The following is a 19,701-nucleotide window of genomic DNA, read 5'->3' on the forward strand; positions in this document are numbered from 1 at the left end:
GATGGGAGTGGGGCTTGGGTGTGTGGCACTGTCATTTCAGTCATTGTTTGTGCACAGATGTGCAGGTTCTTCGCTTTCTCCTCTTGCGTAGCCTCTGTGGCATTGCTGCCACTCACCTGCAGTTCTGGCTGTAGGCAGCTTCAAAGGTTTTCCCTGGCAGGGTCTGTGGAAGGGTTTGAGACCGCAGGTTGCCCCTTGCTACAGACCAAAGCTCTGGGCAGTTGGGTTCTCCCAGCATTCCCATGAGTGTTGTTCTCCAGCTGCCTGTGTACTGCTGGGAAGGAAGTCGACGTTTTGGCCGCAGTGTGTATCCTGTGCCTGCTTCCTCTGTGGTCACAAGCCTTCCAGGTGTTTGGTTACTCCCTGAGAGAGTGAGGCGGTGTGCGGGGCACAAGAAGGTGCGAGCATGGTGGGAGTCCCTGCTTGGTCCTGCTCCACCTCATGTGTTGGCCTTATGTGAGTGGTTTTTGCACACGACAAGACCAATACAGCAATGTGCCCTAGCTGTGAGGTGGGGACACACATGGCTCGGCAGTGCCTGTGTCCAGATTTGGCCCTAGCGTGCTCTTTGTAGGGTCAAGAAGGGGAGGCCTGCCAGCACGAGTGAGCTTTGCTGTGGCCAGGGTTGGCTGACTAGTGTAGCACTTCCTGAGGGGCACCCTTGAGATTGGTGGATGCCCAGGGGACCACCCTTGATTGTGGTGGTGCCCCAGCTTGTTTTCTCTGTCCTGGTTGTTTCTAACTGTTCCTCTTGTTGTTGTCCCCCAGACTGTGCCTGCAACTGGACAGACTGGATTGACGTGAGTTACCCAGATGGTTCTGACAGAAACAGTGGTGACTATGAAACCTTTGAGAATATTCTGGCAAAATACCCTTCCTGGGTCTGCGTGAATGTTGAGAATATTTCATGCAGAGCAGAGAAATTCCCTGATGTTCCCATTGAAGATTTAGGGCAGAAGGTGGAATGCAGTGTTGAGACAGGGCTCATCTGTAACAATAAAGATCAGCCCACAGGAGGTATTATACCAATGCCAGTCTGCCTCAATTACGAGATCAGTGTCTGCTGCACCCCTGACTTACCAGAGTGCCTTCCAACTACCACCACAAGCATCACGACAACCACACCTTCAACCACAACAAGCACAGTGTCCTCTCCAACCGTATCGACAACCGCTCCCACGACAACGACATCGCAGCCCCCCAGCAGCACCAGCACCACCACAATGCCCCCCAGCAGCACCACCAGCAGCAGCCCGGGGACGACAACTGTTCCTGGCACACCAAAACCCACCCCAACTACTACAAGCACGCCCGGAACACCAATTGTAAACACCAAAACCCCGCTGCCTCCAACTTCAGAAGAATTGAGTAAGTCTCTCGCTGTCCTGTCATTTGTTGCCTTGCTATGGGAGAATTCAAGGTTTATTGGTAGCTTAACACGAATCTTAATTTTTGCCCTCCGATGGAGTATATTTGATATATATTTAAAAAAAAAAAATCACAGAATCCTAGAATAGTTTGCTTTCAAGGTACCTTTTTAGAGACCTTTTAGTCCAACCCCCTTGCTATGGGTAGGATCTTTTTTCACTACATCAAGTTGCACAGACCCCCATTCAACCAGACCTTGAACGATTCCAATGATCGGGCATCAACAACTTCTCTGGTAAACCTGTTCCAGTGTCTCACCATCCTCATCATAAAAAATATCTTCCTTATGTCCAATATAAACCTACCGTCTTTCAGTTTAAAAAACATTGCCTCTTGTGCCGTAGCTACCGGCCTTGGTAAATCTATCTATCTTTCTGTCTTATAAGCCTCCCTTATGCACTGAAAGGCTGCAAGGAGGTCTCCCCAGAGACTTCTCTTCCGCTGGTTGAACAACCCCAACTCTCTATGCCTCTCTTCATAGGGGAGGTGTTCTAGCCCTCTAATAATTTTGTGGCCCTCCTCTGGACCCAGTCAAAAAGTTTTGTGTCTTTCTTGTACTGACAACCCCAGAGCTGGATCCAGTCCTCCAGGTGGAATCTCATAAGAGTGGAGCAGAGTGGGTCCTGTAGTGACCTCTCTGTTTAGGAGGCTGAGCGAACAATAAATTTCTGGTTCTCAGTTCCATTCTTTTGATTATCGGGAACATTAGGGGTTTCCTCATACTCATGTCTCTGCCCAGCTTATATAGATACTGAACTGATGTGAAATCTTGCTTTGCTGCTGTTGTACCTCGTCCTTCAGCTGGAGAGAATGTACGCAGTAGGACCCATGATGTGAGATGGGAGTGGGGCTTGGGTGTGTGGCACTGTCATTTCAGTCATTGTTTGGGCACAGATGTGCAGATTTTCTTCGCTTTCTTCCCTTGCGTAGCCTCTGTGGCATTGCTGCCACTCACCTGCAATTCTGGCTGTAGGAAGATTTTCCCTGGCAGGGTCTGTGGAAAGGTTTGAGACCGCAGGTTGCCCCTTGCTACAGACCAAGGCTCTGGGCAGCCGAGTTCTCCCAGCATTCCCATGAGTCTTGTCCTCCAGCTTACCCTGCACTGCTGGGAAGCAAGTCAACATTTCTGCAGCAATGTGAGACCCCCTAACGTCCCACTAAATCTGCCCCTGTGACAGTACACCGTCTGTTCCTGTGTTTCCTCCTGAACATGAAGAAGTTTGCCTGTGCTCTCCCAAATGTGAATTGATTTTAGCTGTGGGACTGGCCTTGTGGACCGTGTGGGCAGAGTGGTGTATCTTACTTGCTCCTATCCTCCAGCATTATGACTGTACTCTTACTATGTGTGCGGTGCTTCTCTATCATCTATCATGTGTGTCTTACGTCATGCTGTAAAAGCACAAGCAGATGGCTCTGAGGCTGGCCTCTGAGTCTCGTGAGCAATTAATAAAATGCTAGTCAAAAACTAATTAAAAGGAGCCTGCCTTAGGGCCCGTAATGAAAACTGGCTTGGTCATGAGAGAAGGAAAAAACCAGAACGTGAATTTGGGATTCCTAGCATGGCAAAATAGCTTGTGGGTGAGTAGTCTTAAGGGCCTGGGAGTTAGGTATGGAGTACACATTGCTCCAGCAACTGCTTGGTTTCAGTAGAATCAAATGACTCTGAGCATAATCAATGCTGGTATGAACATGCCACATGAAGTAGCAGAGGGAACGGTGGTCTATCCATAGAATATAGCAAGACGGCAATACAGAATTAACCAAAGATTTCACTGATAAACTCAAGGAATTCCCCTGGGTTTAGGACTGCTGAACTGTTCTCTGCAGTATAAAGTTTTAACGCTACAGGCAGCTGTTCCATCTGACATTGATCCTTGACAAAGTGTTTACATCAATGTCTCCCATGCAAGATTAGCCTACTTGAGATTAAATACTGTGTTTTCTCCCCATCTTAAAGAGAGCACAACAACTGAACCAGGAACATCGACAAAGACGAGTACTACAGTTACTCCTTCAGCTACCCCACGGCCAACAACTAGAACGACAGAAAAGGAAACTACAGTGTCTACCGTAGGCACCACTACTCAGCAGTCCAAACCATCAGTACCAACAAGCACAGAGACGGTCACCACCTCTGCAGTCACTCAACCAGAGTCGACCACCAAAACCACCACTTCTGGCTCCACAACCCCAGGATCCACTCCCCACAGCACCACCAGAGTAACAGGAACAACTAGCCAGGAGACCACAACCACCACAACCACCACAACCACCGGGACTGGGAGCACTCCCACAGGGTCACACACCACCACCGTCAGCACCACAACCTCAGGACTATCTTCCTCCACGTCTACAGCCAGCACTACTCTATCCCCAACACCAGGATCAACAACCACACTGACTGTCACCACCTCTGGAGTCACTCAACCGGAGCCGACCACCAAAACCACAATTTCTGCCTCCACACCCCCAGGATCCACTCCCCACAGCACCACCAGAGTAACGGGAACATCTAGCCAGGAGACGACAACCAATACAACCACCACAACCACCACAACCGCTGGGACTGGGAGCACTCCCACAGCATCACACACCACCACCGGCAGCACCCCGGGGACAACGACAACTGGTCCTGGCACAACAACACCCACTACGACTACTACAAGCACATCCACACCCACGCCAACATACACCACCACCCTATCAACTCCATCAACTCCATCTGTAACACCTACAGGTACTTCTCTGATCCATGCTCTCGTGGGTTGCCTTGCCGTGTGAGAAATGACGGTCTGTGAGCATCTCAGCTTGTGCCTTCTGCATGGCATCAGGGGTGGGAGTAATTGTTGTGTGTTCCCTGAAATGGCTGGTGCCCACAGGTAGCCCTTGGTCTGAGTGTTTCAGAAGTGAGGAGGGTACAGGGGTCCTGTGTAGAAGGTCTTGTGTTCCCTGACTCAGGAGGGTTCTGAGGAGGTTTTTCATCCTTGTGCCTCTGCCTGGCTTAGGCAGATGCAGAACTGATGAGAACCTCCGCAACCACCACAACCACTGGGACTGGGAGCACTCCCACAGGATCACACACCTCCACCATCAGCACCACAACCTCAGTATCATCTTCCTCCACGTCTACAGCCAGCACTACTCTATCCCCAACACCAGGATCAACAACCACACTGACTGTCACCACCTCTGGAGTCACTCAACCAGAGCCGACCACCAAAACCACCACTTCTGGCTCCACAACCCCAGGATCCACTCCCCACAGCACCACCAGAGTAACGGGAACATCTAGCCAGGAGACCACAACCTCCACAACCACCACAACCACTGGGACTGGGAGCACTCCCACAGGATCACACACCTCCACCATCAGCACCACAACCTCAGTATCATCTTCCTCCACGTCTACAGCCAGCACTACTCTATCCCCAACACCAGGATCAACAACCACACTGACAGTCACCACCTCTGGAGTCACTGAAACATCATCAGCCACCACTTCTGGCTCCACACCCCCAGGATCCACTCCCCGCAGCACCACAGTAATGACTGAAATTAGTAGCCCAGTGACAACCACTGCAACTCAGGGTACTCTGACAGGATCTACTGCCATCACTACCACCGCAAGTTCAGGACCATCCTCCTTAGTGCCTACTGTTAGCACTATTGTATCTCTGCCATCAGTATCAACCACCCCCATGTCAGTCACCACCTCTGGTACAACTCCAACAGAATCTTTTACCACCACTTCAGGAACAACCTCTAAGAATTTTACCACAATCACTCTAACTACCACCACCACTACCTCTGTTTCCACTCCCTCAAATTATACTTCTGGGCCTACTGCAACATCAAGTGCAGTCACCACTGTGGGAAGTTCTACGTACAGCACAGTTACTCCACTCAGTCCTTCAAGTTCAACTACAAGTCCACCAGCAACCACTCCTGGAAAAAACTGTTCCATTTCACCTAATGAATCTTATGCAGTGAGTAGATTTCATGGGTTTTTTTAGCATTCTACTTTGGATGGAGACTAGGCACATAATTTCAATGTTAATAACATACAGAGTACATATTAATCTGGATAGAAAAGAATGTATCAATCTATTCTATGTATTCCTATTTTCTGGGGTATCAGCATAACTTCCAATGGCATTTGGTTTGATAGCTTAACTACTGCTAGTAGTTCTTCAAGAATACTTTAAAAAAGGCTTTCTTCAAGTAAGTAGATCACAGTTCAATGTTTCTCTTTATTGTAGGATAGCTCTGATGAAGACATAACTAAGGGCTAAGTGGTGCTACACTGTCTTTTCTGTGTCTGCTTTTGAATAGGTCCAGAGTAGGGAAAATTTGTGTGTTTACAGCACAGCCCAACAAGAAACCAGAGAGTTGAACTAGTCTGAGTTTGGAATGAGTCAATACTTGGTCATAGTCTGGTTTCATGGCAGGACTGTGAAACAGATCACCTCATTCGAATGCTCGTGAAATTTGACTCGGAGTTCTGTTTTTTTTGGAGCCCTCCACCTCTTACACAGAGAAGCTAATGTCTTGTACATTTCTAAAGCCTCCTCACATCTTAGATGTCTACCAACTTGCTCAGTAAATCTGCAGGAATAAAAATCATACATGGCTGAAAAACTGGTGGAAGATAGGAAAAAATGCACACAATCAAAATGCATGCACATAATCACCTTAGACATTACTCCCCAAATGGCTGGTGTTCACTGTAGCTTTAGCTGTTAATCTGTTCTAGGCATTCATGGAAGGGGATTGATGAGATATTAATCAGTGTCTTTCACTATTGATAAGAGAGGGACTCTAGGTGATAAGATTAGATTGGACATCTAACTTTTAGATAGCTGAAACTGAAAAAGTTTACTGGCTTGACTTTTATAAGTAATGGTTTTCAATTCGCAGCTCTCAGTAGTCCTAGCTCATCTTGCAGCCCTTGATGGTGCTGACTTTTGGACTTCCTTCCCATTTTCAGACTTCTGGTGGGGAAAAATGTATCAATAAACGTATGGCATTTTAAAACTTTGAAAAGATATTCAGGCATAACTGTTGTCAGTCTGACTGCTTCTTAAGCTTTTCTCTCTCTTCCTCCTCCCCTTCTCTTTCCAAACACAGCCAGGTGATTCATGGTGGCTCTGTGACTGCGTTAATGTAACATGTATAGAAGACAATATAGTCCAAGTGGTTCCCATAATCTGTAATCCACCTCCTAAACCTACATGTACCAATGGGCTTTCTCCAGTGCCAGTCATTGATAAGGACGGATGCTGTTGGCACTGGGAGTGTGATTGTGAGTATATATTTTGTTAAATATTTCATCTCCTGTGGGAAAAACAGTGTCAAGAGCAGCAATATTTATCAGGGGACAAGTATTGCACAAGGCTGTGACCCTCAGACTTCTAGTGTTTGTCTATTTGGAGGGCTTCATCGATTCTTTTTAGCTAATCGGGGCTTTTACTTAATTTGCCATCATATCTACATAACTATTGTGTTAGTAAAATAAATTGGTCTCCCAAGGCAAGATTTAACTGTCCAGATTCAGACCTCTATAGGGTAGAAGCCTACATATAAGTTATTTGTTGAGACTATTGGTAAGGTGTATCTAGGGTGCAGTTAATCCTATTCTCAGTTGTCTATCAGAAATAAGTCAGATGAACTGTGCCCTGAAAGTTCCTATTTTTCTCTATTATTGATGAGTTATAGATAATAAGCTCATGTGTTGACATATACACTTTGAACATATAAATGCTTTCAGATAGATGAGATTAATTCTACACCTACAGATTTCGGTTGTAGTTTGATCTGATTCTGTATGTGCCATAAGAAGCTAACCTAGCTGTATGTTTTTGTAGGTTATTGCACTGGTTGGGGAGACCCACATTACATAACTTTTGATGGACTGTACTACAGCTATCAAGGGAATTGTACATACGTCCTTGTGGAAGAGATTAATAAGAAAGTTGACAACTTTGGTGTCTACATTGACAACTACCATTGTGACACACGGGATGTAGTCTCCTGTCCTCGAACGCTCATTGTGAGACATGAGACTCAGGAAGTGCGCATAGCAGTAGTCAAACCAAATACTCTACAAGTAGAGGTATTGGAGAATATTACCTTTGATTTCTTGATTAAAATATTAATACAGCATCAACCTGCTAATTATATTCATTATGTTAGGAAAAAATATTTAAAAGGAGTATGTGTTTTAGATAATATCAGTTTAAATTATAAAATAGAACTGCTTTGAAGGACTGCTTTTTTGACTCTGAATATGGGGAAAATTTTCTACTAGTTCTTCCCATTTTTATCTCAAATATTTGCTGTGGCTTATCTCCCTAAATACACAAACACAGAGAAATTGGTAAGAGTTAAGAATATAAAATAAATTCAATTTTAATGAATGTTAATGTAACAAAGGAAAAGAATAAATGTTGAATGGGAGGACACAATGTAAATTATACATAACAATAAAGTACTGGGGTTAAGCATTTTTTAAAAAGTACCATTACTAGTGATTGGTGTCACCTTTTCATTTTTCAGAATAGGGGTTCTTATGTGTTTATTTCGTTGACAAATATGATGCCCCAGCTTTGGGGCTTCAAAACTGGGTGAGAAGTGTTTAGTTTCAGGCTTTTGTAGGTTTGTTTAGTTTATTTTTGTACATTACTCCATGGGAATATTACAAGTTAGGTTGCAGCATATTGTTGAAAATTTGCAACATTTAGACCTCTTTTTTTTTCTCCAAAGCCAGGAAATCTACTATTGCTGAGTAAAAGTAGCAGTGTTAGTTCCATACATATATCATGGCTACTGTATTTAAATAAATAATAGAGATTTTGGCTTATTTCTTTCATTTAATTTTCCTACAAGCATGTTCACTTTATGCCAAGAAAGTTAAAATTCTGTGCACTAAGAATTTAGGAGAATTTTATATTGCACTTTCATGGGGTGTCCTCAATACCATAGTCATGCTAATAAATCTGTTGAGTGTTAGAATTTAGCTGGTTTAAACTCTGAATTTTAGCCTAGTTTATCAGTGGCCAATAGGTCTTTTCTTTGGCTCAGAAAAGAAAAGTTCGGCTTTCCAGTAACTTAAAAGGAAACACAGGGACACTTGTTACAAACTAAAAGCACATTATTTGCCTTTACATTCTATCTGCAATGCAAAATAAAGAACAGTCAGTTGTTTTCTAAAGTCAGCCTAAATATATGTCTTTTTTTTTTGTTTGTTTTATTTTATTTATTAGGTGACAGTAAACAAACAGGCAGTGGCTTTGCCTTATAAAAAATTTGGCTTGAGCATCTATGAGTCAGGCATAAATCGTGTAGTGGAAATTCCTGAGCTGAAAACGAATGTGACCTACAACGGCTTGTCCTTTTCTATCAGAATGCCCTACAGCCTGTTTGGCAACAACACTCACGGGCAGTGTGGTAAGGCTTACTCCTGTATTTTTTGTACTCTCAGAAAACCACAAACAGGTGAATGACAACCCTGCCACAAAGATGAATGTAATTTGATAACAAATTGTGAGTGAATTCTTTTCCCCTTACCAATTTTAGGTATTTGCAATAACAACACAGCAGATGACTGCATGTTGCCAAATGGAAACATTGCAGAAAACTGTGAAACCATGGCGGATCATTGGCAAGTGGATGATCCTTCCAAACCGCAGTGCTCTCCAGGCCTAAGTCCTACAAAGGCACCAAGCACGACCCCAATGCAGCCTTGCAAAGAATCTTCCATCTGCGAGCTTCTTTTGGGAAGGTAGACATTCCTCTGGGCTTTATAACCCTGGGATCTTCAAATTAAGTGGCAATTTTAGGGTTCATTCCTCAATAAAAAGTGTTTCCAGCTATTGGTCCTTTTTTCGTAGCTTTGTGGGTTGCTTCCATTCTTTTTACTGTTCCTAGATGTCATTCTTTGCTGATAGTTTTCTTCCAATCCTCTGGCTGCTACGTTAACTTTTCTTGATGTTTTCACATTCTTTTACACTCTCTGCACCCCACTGTCCTATGCTCTTGCCTTTTCCCACACTCACTTAGCAGAAAACAGTCCAACTGAAAACAGAGGTCTTAATTTTTAGAACATTGTGTCAGAATAAAAAAAAAAAAAAAAACTAAACAAAATCTCTTTAGAAAAGTAGTTCATGGTTACACTCAGTAATATTCATGTAGCTCCTGGACAGAAAATGTTGGTGCCTGCGTGTTTTGTAGGTAAGTGGAAAATACTTTAAGATATATTGAAAGGTTACAATCTAGCTAAGTGTTTTTAGTAAAAATCTCTCAGTAATAGTCCTTGTTCACATCTTCTTAAGCACCTTTGTTGCCACATTATAACATTAAGCATATTGAAGAATTCATGGATTATTCAGTAACTAATAATGATACATGTTTCTGTTTCTAGTGTGTTTGAGCCCTGTCATGAATTTGTCCATCCTGAAAAGTACTATGCAGCCTGCGTTTTTGATAGTTGTCTAGTTCCCAACTTGGACCTGGAATGCTCAAGTCTGCAGATCTATGCTGCCACCTGTGCTGATCAAAGTGTATGCATTGACTGGAGAAGTCACACCAATGGTGTTTGCTGTAAGTATTTGGCCATTTATCTTAAGCTGTTATGGAATCTTATATGGTACTATTTCAGCAATAATGTCCTAACAGTAAGTCATATTCCTTTCTGAGCAATGAAGACACCAATAAATCACACCAGCTGCTTTCCCTAAGGAATTTTATGGGTAACATTTTTAACAATGGAAATGATAAATGAGCCTACAAAAATATACATCTATTGACTGTGCCGGAAACATCTGTATCAGTAGATACTTCTTTGTACACAGGCAGTTTTGTGTTTTGCAGGCATCAACAGATCAGTTTGTATTTAGTCAAATATGCAATCATTTTCACAGAATCACAGAATGGTCAGGGTTGGAACAGACCTCTGGAGATCATCTAGTCCAACCTCCCTAACAGAGCAGGTTCACCTACAGCAAGTTGCACAGGACAGCGTCCAGGAGGGTTTTGAATGTCTCCAGAGTCAGGGACTCAACAACCTCACTGGGCAACCTGTTCAGCTGTAGTAAGAAGAGGACAGAGAGTAGGAATACACTCCCCTTTGAGAACTTGTGCAAAAGAGACTGAAATTATGAAAAAAAAATTGTAATCAAGATGTAGACTCTTGGCTTTATCTCCTTAATGTAAAGTATGGTGTTATATCTCTATGGCTAAATTGCATAAGATAATTCCATTCAGAGACATGAGTCTGCTATCTGTTTGGGGTTTTTTCTCTTTGCTTCTCAAGATTATCAAAGATACATAGGAAAATGAATAGACAGTGTTCCATTTCTTGGCATAAGGTCATGGGGCTTTTATATGATACTGTTACTGAGCTCTTCCTCCTTTTTATTTTTCCATTCCAGCTTATAAATGCCCGTCAGGTAAAGAATACAGAGCATGTGGTCCTACTAAAGAGATAACCTGCAAATCAAGGTAAATAATTCATTCATTGTTAGTTATAGCTCATACAACTGTTTTGTCATATCTAATGCATGGATGGATGAGGGAAATCAACCTCCTGTCATGTCTTAAATTGACTGTCAAATTTGGTAGCACTGTACTCTTGATCATAAATCTGGGTACCTGTACTGTTTATGATTTTTGGTATACCAAACATGAACGCTGACAATTCCTAAATTGCACATGTGCAGATCATTTGCCACTCTGTCTTCAGTGAAAGGTTATTTGGCATAATGTTGCTCTGCGTGCCTATGACAGTGATGGTGTTTCTCTGAACATTTTGTCTTGTGCAGTCAACAAAATGAAACTTCAACTAAACAAGTGGAAGGCTGTTTCTGTCCTAATGGAACAATGCTGTATGACACTGGTGTGGATGTCTGTGTGAAAACTTGTGGTGAGTTTTACTGCTTCAATTAGATGCACGTTTATTTCCACTTTGTTGCTTCCTTCTCATGTATGCAACATCGATCTGACTGTATTCAGTACTCATACAAGTACTCGTATAGTAGAGATGTCTACTGTTATATGAGTGGTAATGGAAATTTATTTTGATATTTTCACAGGCTGTGTTGGAGTGGATAAGATACCAAGAGAGGTATGCTGCCATATGTTTTGTATTTCAAGTAGAGGCTGGGGATGGGGAGAGGACAGTGGTCTCCACTGGTGCAATCTTATTTTGTGATCTCCCAACTTTTCATTCCTGTTTTTACTTCTGTTCTTTTTAATTCGTAACCATGCAATCACTCGCTTTATTTTCTTTAATGACAGTTTGGGGAAAAGTTTACAGTAGACTGTCAAGACTGTATTTGCCTGGAAGGTGGAAATGGCATTGTATGTGGGCCTCATGAGTGTCCCAAACAAAATAAGACCACTTGTGATGGAGAAGGCTTCTATGAGGTCAATGAAGTAAATTCTGAAGACTCGTGCTGCCCCATTGTCACCTGCAGTGAGTTTATACTTTTGTTTATAGTCTTTCTATGCCTTTTAGGAATAGAAAGGAAAAGAGAACTGATTTAGCACCAGAGACTTGCAGCAGGGAGTCACAAAATAGTATCTTTCCTCATGCTTTTTTTAAAATCAGCTTGTGCACTGTTAGGGAAAATATGTTTTAATATTGCAATGACTCAGCATAACTGAATTTACAATTATGGGACTCAACATAACCGAATCTATAGTTCTTGAGTTCAGGACTATATTTTATTCAAGTAAAATGCAGATAGATTATGGAATTCTATGTGGATTTTCATTTTGTGTCAGTTGCCTACAACATTGGAGAGAGAAACAGTTGTCCACTACTTGTCTGCAAAGAGAACTTGGTAATTACATAGCAGAAAAGGTTTCATAAACTAGTGCAATTCCCCAATCCAGTGCCTGGATTCACTAGGAAAAATGTGTTCTCTTTCTTGAATTTGTTTCTTTGAAGATGATCTGGCCTGTTACCTAGCAATGGAAAGTCTATCCTAAATGCTTTGATAGGTGCCTATTTCTAGTAGCCATGATTTTGTGTACTTTCTGGCTTTATTCCTTTTTTTTTTTTTTTTTTTTTTCAGAATGCAATACAAGCTTGTGCACAGCTAAAGCCCCCAAGTGTAAACTGGGATTTGAAATTCATTCTTATATTCCCAGTGGTCAGTGCTGTCCTGTGTATCAGTGTGGTAAGTCCCTTGGAAATATATTACAATTATTAGCATTATATATTAAATAAATTATCATCATACTGAGTAAGACTGTATGTAACAGTCTTACATTAGTAACCAACAAATTGTTTACTAATAACATTGGTTACTGCTACTATGGTTATGACAAACAACTAAGAAATCAGATAGAGCTCAGGTGGCTCAAGTTCAGGTTTCCTGGTTGTAAGTACATGTAAGAACAGCTGCAGAATTAACTGGGACAGTGATTTCAGCTTAATCTAGCAAAACGTCCCTGTAAGCATGCCCAGTAGAAGATAGCTTTACAAAGTCTGTTTTGTTCTTGGTAATTGAAACAAGGAACTACTTGTACCTGTTAAGAGGGCATTCTTGGCAATGAACTGGACTGCGTATATTGGGCCAAACCTTCCTCCCTTTTTGCACATGCAGTATTTGTTCTTATATTTTATATATGCCATGTCTGTTATGAGAAATGGGGAACAACCAATGTATTTGACCATATGCATTGTGATTCATTGTGGAAGAAATGAATTTGACTAGAGTGAGGTGAAGACCATTTTTTCCCCTTTATGTAACCACCTAACTCCTTGCTTGTTAACAGTTCCCAAGAGGGTTTGTGTACATCAGAATGCTGAGTTCTTGGTAAGTTCCTATATCAACAGCCTTCTAAAAATGTTTAAAAGATCATTTGGTATACTTTATCAGAACTGCTATGAGGATAATCAATATTTTAGACATTTTCAAATTCCTGTCAGGATTTCATCAATTTCACAAAGCCTAAATATTTTCTGAAAAGGTTGCTGTGTATGAAAGAGACTGAAGAGTTGTTTGTATGTCAGTATCAGGGAGAGACTTGGATTTAGAGTTAAGTGTGCATGCATTTTAAAAAGTCAGTCCACATTTACTGTCAGCACATTATTATAATTTTAAAACTCTGCTTTGAAAAAGGAAAATATTTGTAAATAAGTATTAATCTAAAGAGACTTAGATTCCTAATAAATTCTGTTGAGTCTAGCAACTGTTATTGCAGCTATTTCTATGACATCTTTCCTTTTAATATCCAAGTTTATCTTTGCTATACAGGACTTCAATAAAGAAACATGTTAAATGTAATTCAATACTTAATATGTTGTCTTCATAAATGGCTAGCTTCATAAATAGCTATCCAATAGTGTTTATGATTGTTTCCTTTTCCAGTGCTTGGTTTACAGATTTTTTTGAAATTAAGAAATGTTTGTCACACTTGTCATATCTCATTAACATATAAACCTTTTTTTTCTTAAAATTTATAGCCTAACTCGTCAGTCTTTGTTGATAAATGCCAGAATTGTTTCTGCACTAATGAAGTTAATGTCAGCACTCAATTGAATATCATCTCATGTGAACATATTCCATGCAACACATATTGTAAAGCAGTAAGTAACAAACTTAAAACAAACCAAATAAATCCCAACACACTCATGTATGTGAAAAGCAGTTTGATTAATGAGTGGTATAAGCAAAGGACAGGGAACAGAAATCCAGAGGCCAACTCCAGTGTGGATACCAACTATCCTTGAGCAATCTAGTGCACAAAGCTTGACTGTGTAACTTACAGTATTCAGTTCACATTAGGAGGATTAGCTGGGGAATTCCTGTACAGCACTTAATGGAGTGATATTTAATTTTTAGGCATTTTTGTTGTAGTGCTTTAATTTATTCCATCTATAGCCTGCTTTTATTACTTGTCTTCTATTGTATTGGGACAAAGAAAGGAACAAATCTAGAGTGCACTTCAAAGCGTAATCAATTAATGGGATAGTATGTTTTCATTTATTTCTAAAAAAACCATCTATCATAGTGCTTTTGTTTTTTATTAATTTTAATTTCTAGGGATATGAACTTCAACCAGTGAAAGGTGAATGTTGTGGAAGATGTGTGCAGACTAAGTGTGTTATACATACAGCAGACAATTCTGAGCTCATATTGAGTGTAAGTATGCTCTACATTTTACATCTCTACTAAATTTATAAAGTTCCCTCTTTCAGAGAGGGAACATCTCCTTGTCAGAGATAAGGCTTTGTGTAAGTTTGCACCTGAAAGATCAGAGGCTCACTTAAAGCAAAGTCTATCTACAATTTTTCAGCCTGAAGGAAGGACTCAAGAAATCAAATTTTCTGGAAGGCTCTTCCTGGAATGACAAATCCAGTACCGTTAGAAGGGTTTTTCTTGTGATGTCTGGAAGCTTGGGCTTTTCTCTATTATTTGATTTCTGTGTCCTGCAAAACACTAGTAAAGCCTACACATGAAATTATTTTATTGCCCCTATAGGGTGAAAATTTAGGATTGTTCTTAATTACCATATAACAGTTTGGCTTACCCTAGGCAAAATCCATTGGCATGGATGATTTTATTAATAACTCTAACGTACTTTACATACTTCAGAGGGATTTTTCTTTTCCAAGGGAAATCCCATGTAAAACTGAAGAGTGTCTCCACGTATAGCATACTGCAATACATGTACCCAATATCTGTACCCAAAATGGCTGTTAACCTAAAAATAATTGTCTGTGAAACAAGAGGAAAGTCATTGTCAGAGGACAGGAAAATTTCAGTCTGAGATCTCTTCAGATTTCGTTACTACATTTTGTATTTTCCTTGCAGCCTGGAGAGTTTAAAAATGATCCTTACAACAACTGCACCATTTATAGCTGTGCAAATATCCACAATCAGCTTATCTCTTCCACATCTGAGATTACCTGCCCAGCATTCAATGAGGAAAGCTGCAAACCTGTAAGTAAATATGGAAAACTTACCCTCTACTCAATGCATAGATTACTTCAGCTTATTTCAGCCACCTAACTAGCAACAAAACTAAAATTAAGCTCTGATGACCTTTCACCAAAGTTTCTCAGTCCCGAGGGTAAAAGTTTCTGCTGCATTCACGCACAGACCTATAGAGTATATAAAATAAGATATCTGGATGAGAGTGCAAGGCTTATAACTGGCAGCTGTCTCTCAGTAGCCAAAACACTGGTCAGCGTTGAGATACAACATCCTCACTGTTTTGTGTGGGGTCCTGTCTGAACAAGAATCATGTTTTCTTGAATGTTACAGAAGCACAAGCTGTTCAGTCAGTAGGCTGCCAGTAACACCATGCATATACATTCAAATACAGAGGTCTCTGAAAAAACATTTTTTTGGAATTGTTTCTGAGGAAAAACTGCATGATGTTAACTACAGACTTCCTTCAAAGCATTATCTTTATTTCCAAAATCCTTTGTAAATTGATAGGTTTCAAGTCTGGAAGAGACCATTATCTTCGTTTATTCAGATCGGTGCTAGAGTTTTCACTGTTTATTTCCAGCCTTTGAGGAACTGGTCTCTTCGGTTATTGGTCTAAAAGCTTCTTTAATACAGGGAAAGAAAATAATATTATTTTTCCTGTTTCTTTGTTCTTTTAGGGAACGATTACACTCTTACCTAATGGTTGTTGCAAAACCTGTAAGTATGCAAGTGTACCTGAATCAACAATACACAGAATGAATTTTCTTCTTAAATCAACCCACTTTGCAGCCATAAAGGCATATATGTTTTTAAATAGATACTTTTATATTTATGTTTGTTATTCCAAGCATTCACTGTCTGATCTCTCTGGGAAGGTTCAAGCTGAAGCAGAAAGACCACTTAAAACAATTATTTGAATGCACTAGTGAAGCCCAGAGAGTGCTGAACTGTAAGAAACTTCTGGAGCTGTTTCACTGAATGTGCTTTCTGATCTTGCCTTATAGGTGCACCTCTGGATAGTTCCACACCGTGCTCTGTCCGTGAAAGAACAGACTTTATCACCTATAGGGGCTGCCGTTCTGTGGACAGAGTTGTCATGACTGAATGTGAAGGAACATGTGGAACTTTCTCACTGTAAGTAAACTAATCGGACAATGAGATTTGAATTCTGCTGGCATTGAGCTTGTTTATATAAAAGGAACAATAAATAGGTAGACTACAGAATGGTAGAAGACCTGAAACTATCAGCTTCCCAAACCATGGGCAACAAAATGATGAAATCTGTGACCGAACAGTTGATTTGTCTCAATACAAAACAGAAGAGTGTACTAAATTGCCTTGGGATCCAGCCAGCTATGATAAGGTCTGTTCATCCATTAAGAGCTGGCTTGTCTGTAATTTGTGTCAGGCCACCTTGGCTAGAAATCACAAAAGAACATGGATTATTTCCTGCAATGGGAACGAGCCCAGAGAGCAACCAGACCTGATGCTCATAAGCTGAAAAGCTGCTTCCCAATAATTAACATCTAAAATGAAATACAAATATATCTTTTAAAGGAAGATTCAAACATGCACAATTTTTATACAGTAAAGAAATTAGAAAACAAATGCTTTAGGGATAGTGTTAGTGGGGTAGTTTCACTGTACATTTTTCTCTGAAATGAGAGATCTACAAGAAAAGTGGCTAGTAGGAGACCTGGTAGTGAGCTATTAAAACACTGGAAAAACATAATTCTAACTCCCCAAAGAAACTGTCATTTTCTGCCTATCACTGAATATGTCACAGGGCACCTTATGTGGGGAAAAAAACTGATCATTAGTCTCAGACTGAACCCCCATTAGCCAGTGGGTTTATTAGTATTTTGAAATACCTTATCATCTTCTAGTCTTGCTGTGGTTGCCTCTGCACACAAATAAAAGAAAAAGATGGTTCTCCACACAGTTTATAGCCTGATATTTACAGATTCTGCAGGTTAGGAATGGTGTTTGGGAAGCTGATGAACACAAGGCTGCAAAAAACACTTTGCTCTGAGATAGGAACAGAAAGAGCTGCTGCTTCCCCTTCCTGTTAACACTGCCTGGCTTTGGATTTGTACATTGATTCACAGGATGCAATTGAAGCCCTTGTAGCCAACTGATTGATGTGGTATCATTGTAGATGGCACTGTAGTCACCTGTCTATGCAGTTTTCTTATTCAGGTCAGGGCTTTCTTTGTCTGACCTTAATTGTTGATCTGGTGTATTTAACATCCATGAGCACTGGAATGATGAGAGGAATCTAAGGAAGATGAGTTCCTAGGACTCACTGGGTTTTTTTTACTAGGACTTCGATACTAACTGTTCTACCAGAAAAAAAACTCAGCAAATGCAAAGAATTTTAAAAACATATTGTTATAACCACTGCCCTGTCAGATGAGCTTAGCACTTCCATTAGCCACAACTGTGGCTCTTCTACATATTATTCGAAACTTCTCATGGGAGTTCTGTACCTGATTTCAGCCTCTCCTCTGTACGCTGGCTTCTGGCACAGAGTAATGTTGCCTTTTTCCATGTTCAACAGATACTCTGCTGAGGCTAATTCTATGGAGCACAGCTGTTCCTGCTGCAGGGAATCAAGGACTTCTGTGAGGAAAGTGGAACTGAAATGCCCCACTGGGCATTCAATTTCACATGAGTATATATATGTGGAAAGCTGCAGCTGTCAAGACACTGAATGCAGCAGCTCCCAATCCAGTGAGTCACAGAGTACAGAAGAAAATGACAAGGCAAGAACTCTGAACCGTATCAAGAGGGCCATCAGTTTAACATCAAAATGAAGTGGAGAAAACCTAGCAGCATTCAACTAAAAGGTCTATGCACCGTTTTGATCTTCCTTGACTATTTTTGAACTTCACTTTTCCCAATTATTGTACCCTGTTCTCTGATGATTTTTAACGCTGCTCTATTTATTTGTGCACAAAATGAGAACACAAATTTGTATTCTTCCGAGTGCAGATCCTTTGGAGTTCTTTTATAATCAGCTTATTTTCTGTTTGATTAAAAGCACATTTCAAAAAACATGGGTTTTGTACTTATTCACGTGCTGTCTTGATGAGCCTGAGTTTTAAAAAAGAAGAGAAGTTCATTTCCAACTTACAGGAAGTCAGCTGACATATTTCCTAATTTTTTTGATTATTTATTTCTGTCTCCTTAAAAACTGAAGTGTCAGAAATGTCCAGAAATATCTGGAGGACCCAATGCGTAAGGTGGGGCAGAAGTTGATGTCTGCCAGAACAAAGCCAAAGATGAATAATGCATCAGGAAGTCATGCAGATGACTCAGAGAAACTTCTAGTTTAGCACCAGATCCATTTTTAGCAGGGCTGTGTATGTTAGAACTGTCTCAGTTCATCACAATTACGTATTTTCACTAAGAAAATAGTCCCTCAGCTGTGAGAATATGAAGTTCATTTGCAGTGCTTGAGGGATGCATATTCAGTACCATAGCAAGAGGTGTCCAAATTCCAATGTTTTCAAAAGAGATGCCCGTCTCTGAGCTAGTAATCCTAGGCTTCATCTACAGGAAATGGAGAGAAACAGCCATTTTCACCATTCATTTGTCACACAACAAAGGACATATCCAAAGGAGGTTAGCTGAATTGCATTCTAAAGTACCTGTTTATCTGATCTTACTGTAAGGGGAGCTGAAGGAGATTAGCTGAGAGATGGGCACCTCTCTTGAATCATCTGAAGTACAATGAGGGTAATCAACAGCTTGTGTTGCAGGTGAAAAATGCTTTTGATATTATTTTGTCTCTGTTAATGAACACTAATTGTGTTCATTAACTAATTTACCCTTCTGAGAACAAGTAACTGCTTAAGCCACAGCCAACCTGAATACAGACATCTTTGCTACCTAAAGAATTGGGGGCACCATTTTGGGCTACTACTAGCCCGGCCAAATATGTTGCTGTTTAGCGTGCAGATACTGGTAGGAATGCACAGAAAAATGAAACTCCAGAAGTTTTGCATCTTTAGAATACTATAATTAGAGAGATAATTTCTGTGGAGGGGGAGGCATAACTGATCTAAGAAGAAGGAGGTTTCGTCAGTTTACAAAGCAAGCTCCAGAACTTATGAAGCAGGGTTTTTTACTTTAGTATGGGTTTCTAAGGATTTCTATCTCTAGGTTCGTTGTGAGATGTGACTGAGACTTTTCTCCTGAAACACTTACAAGGTCACTCTCCTCTGTGGATACTTTGTTGTCTAATAATTTCTGTGCTGACACTACAACCATAATTTTCTGAGTCGTTTGCAAAAAAAAAAAAAAAAAAAAAAAAAGATGCTTT

The 19,701-nt window shown here is 40.7% G+C and overlaps 1 protein-coding gene across 1 annotated transcript in view; it reads left to right on the top strand.

Moving 5' to 3' along the window:
* MUC2 (mucin 2, oligomeric mucus/gel-forming) overlaps positions 1-18,190 on the top strand; it is a 60,690-nt gene extending 42,500 nt beyond the window's left edge. Inside the window, exons 36-56 of the mRNA XM_009890870.1 lie at positions 683-1,368; positions 3,386-4,188; positions 4,434-5,414; positions 6,556-6,730; positions 7,293-7,540; positions 8,691-8,874; positions 9,004-9,208; positions 9,848-10,026; positions 10,278-10,280; positions 10,857-10,926; positions 11,247-11,347; positions 11,517-11,548; positions 11,722-11,899; positions 12,504-12,608; positions 13,210-13,250; positions 13,901-14,023; positions 14,481-14,579; positions 15,252-15,380; positions 16,052-16,091; positions 16,379-16,508; positions 17,935-18,190. Of these exons, the coding sequence (XP_009889172.1) occupies positions 683-1,368; positions 3,386-4,188; positions 4,434-5,414; positions 6,556-6,730; positions 7,293-7,540; positions 8,691-8,874; positions 9,004-9,208; positions 9,848-10,026; positions 10,278-10,280; positions 10,857-10,926; positions 11,247-11,347; positions 11,517-11,548; positions 11,722-11,899; positions 12,504-12,608; positions 13,210-13,250; positions 13,901-14,023; positions 14,481-14,579; positions 15,252-15,380; positions 16,052-16,091; positions 16,379-16,508; positions 17,935-18,190 (4,768 nt within the window). The remainder of the gene's footprint in view (positions 1-682; positions 1,369-3,385; positions 4,189-4,433; positions 5,415-6,555; positions 6,731-7,292; positions 7,541-8,690; positions 8,875-9,003; positions 9,209-9,847; positions 10,027-10,277; positions 10,281-10,856; positions 10,927-11,246; positions 11,348-11,516; positions 11,549-11,721; positions 11,900-12,503; positions 12,609-13,209; positions 13,251-13,900; positions 14,024-14,480; positions 14,580-15,251; positions 15,381-16,051; positions 16,092-16,378; positions 16,509-17,934) is intronic.
* The last annotated feature ends 1,511 nt before the right edge of the window (positions 18,191-19,701 follow it).

The sequence above is a fragment of the Charadrius vociferus genome, unplaced genomic scaffold (genome assembly GCF_000708025.1).
Source record: "Charadrius vociferus isolate BGI_N301 unplaced genomic scaffold, ASM70802v2 scaffold448, whole genome shotgun sequence".
Taxonomy (NCBI): Eukaryota; Metazoa; Chordata; class Aves; order Charadriiformes; family Charadriidae; genus Charadrius; species Charadrius vociferus.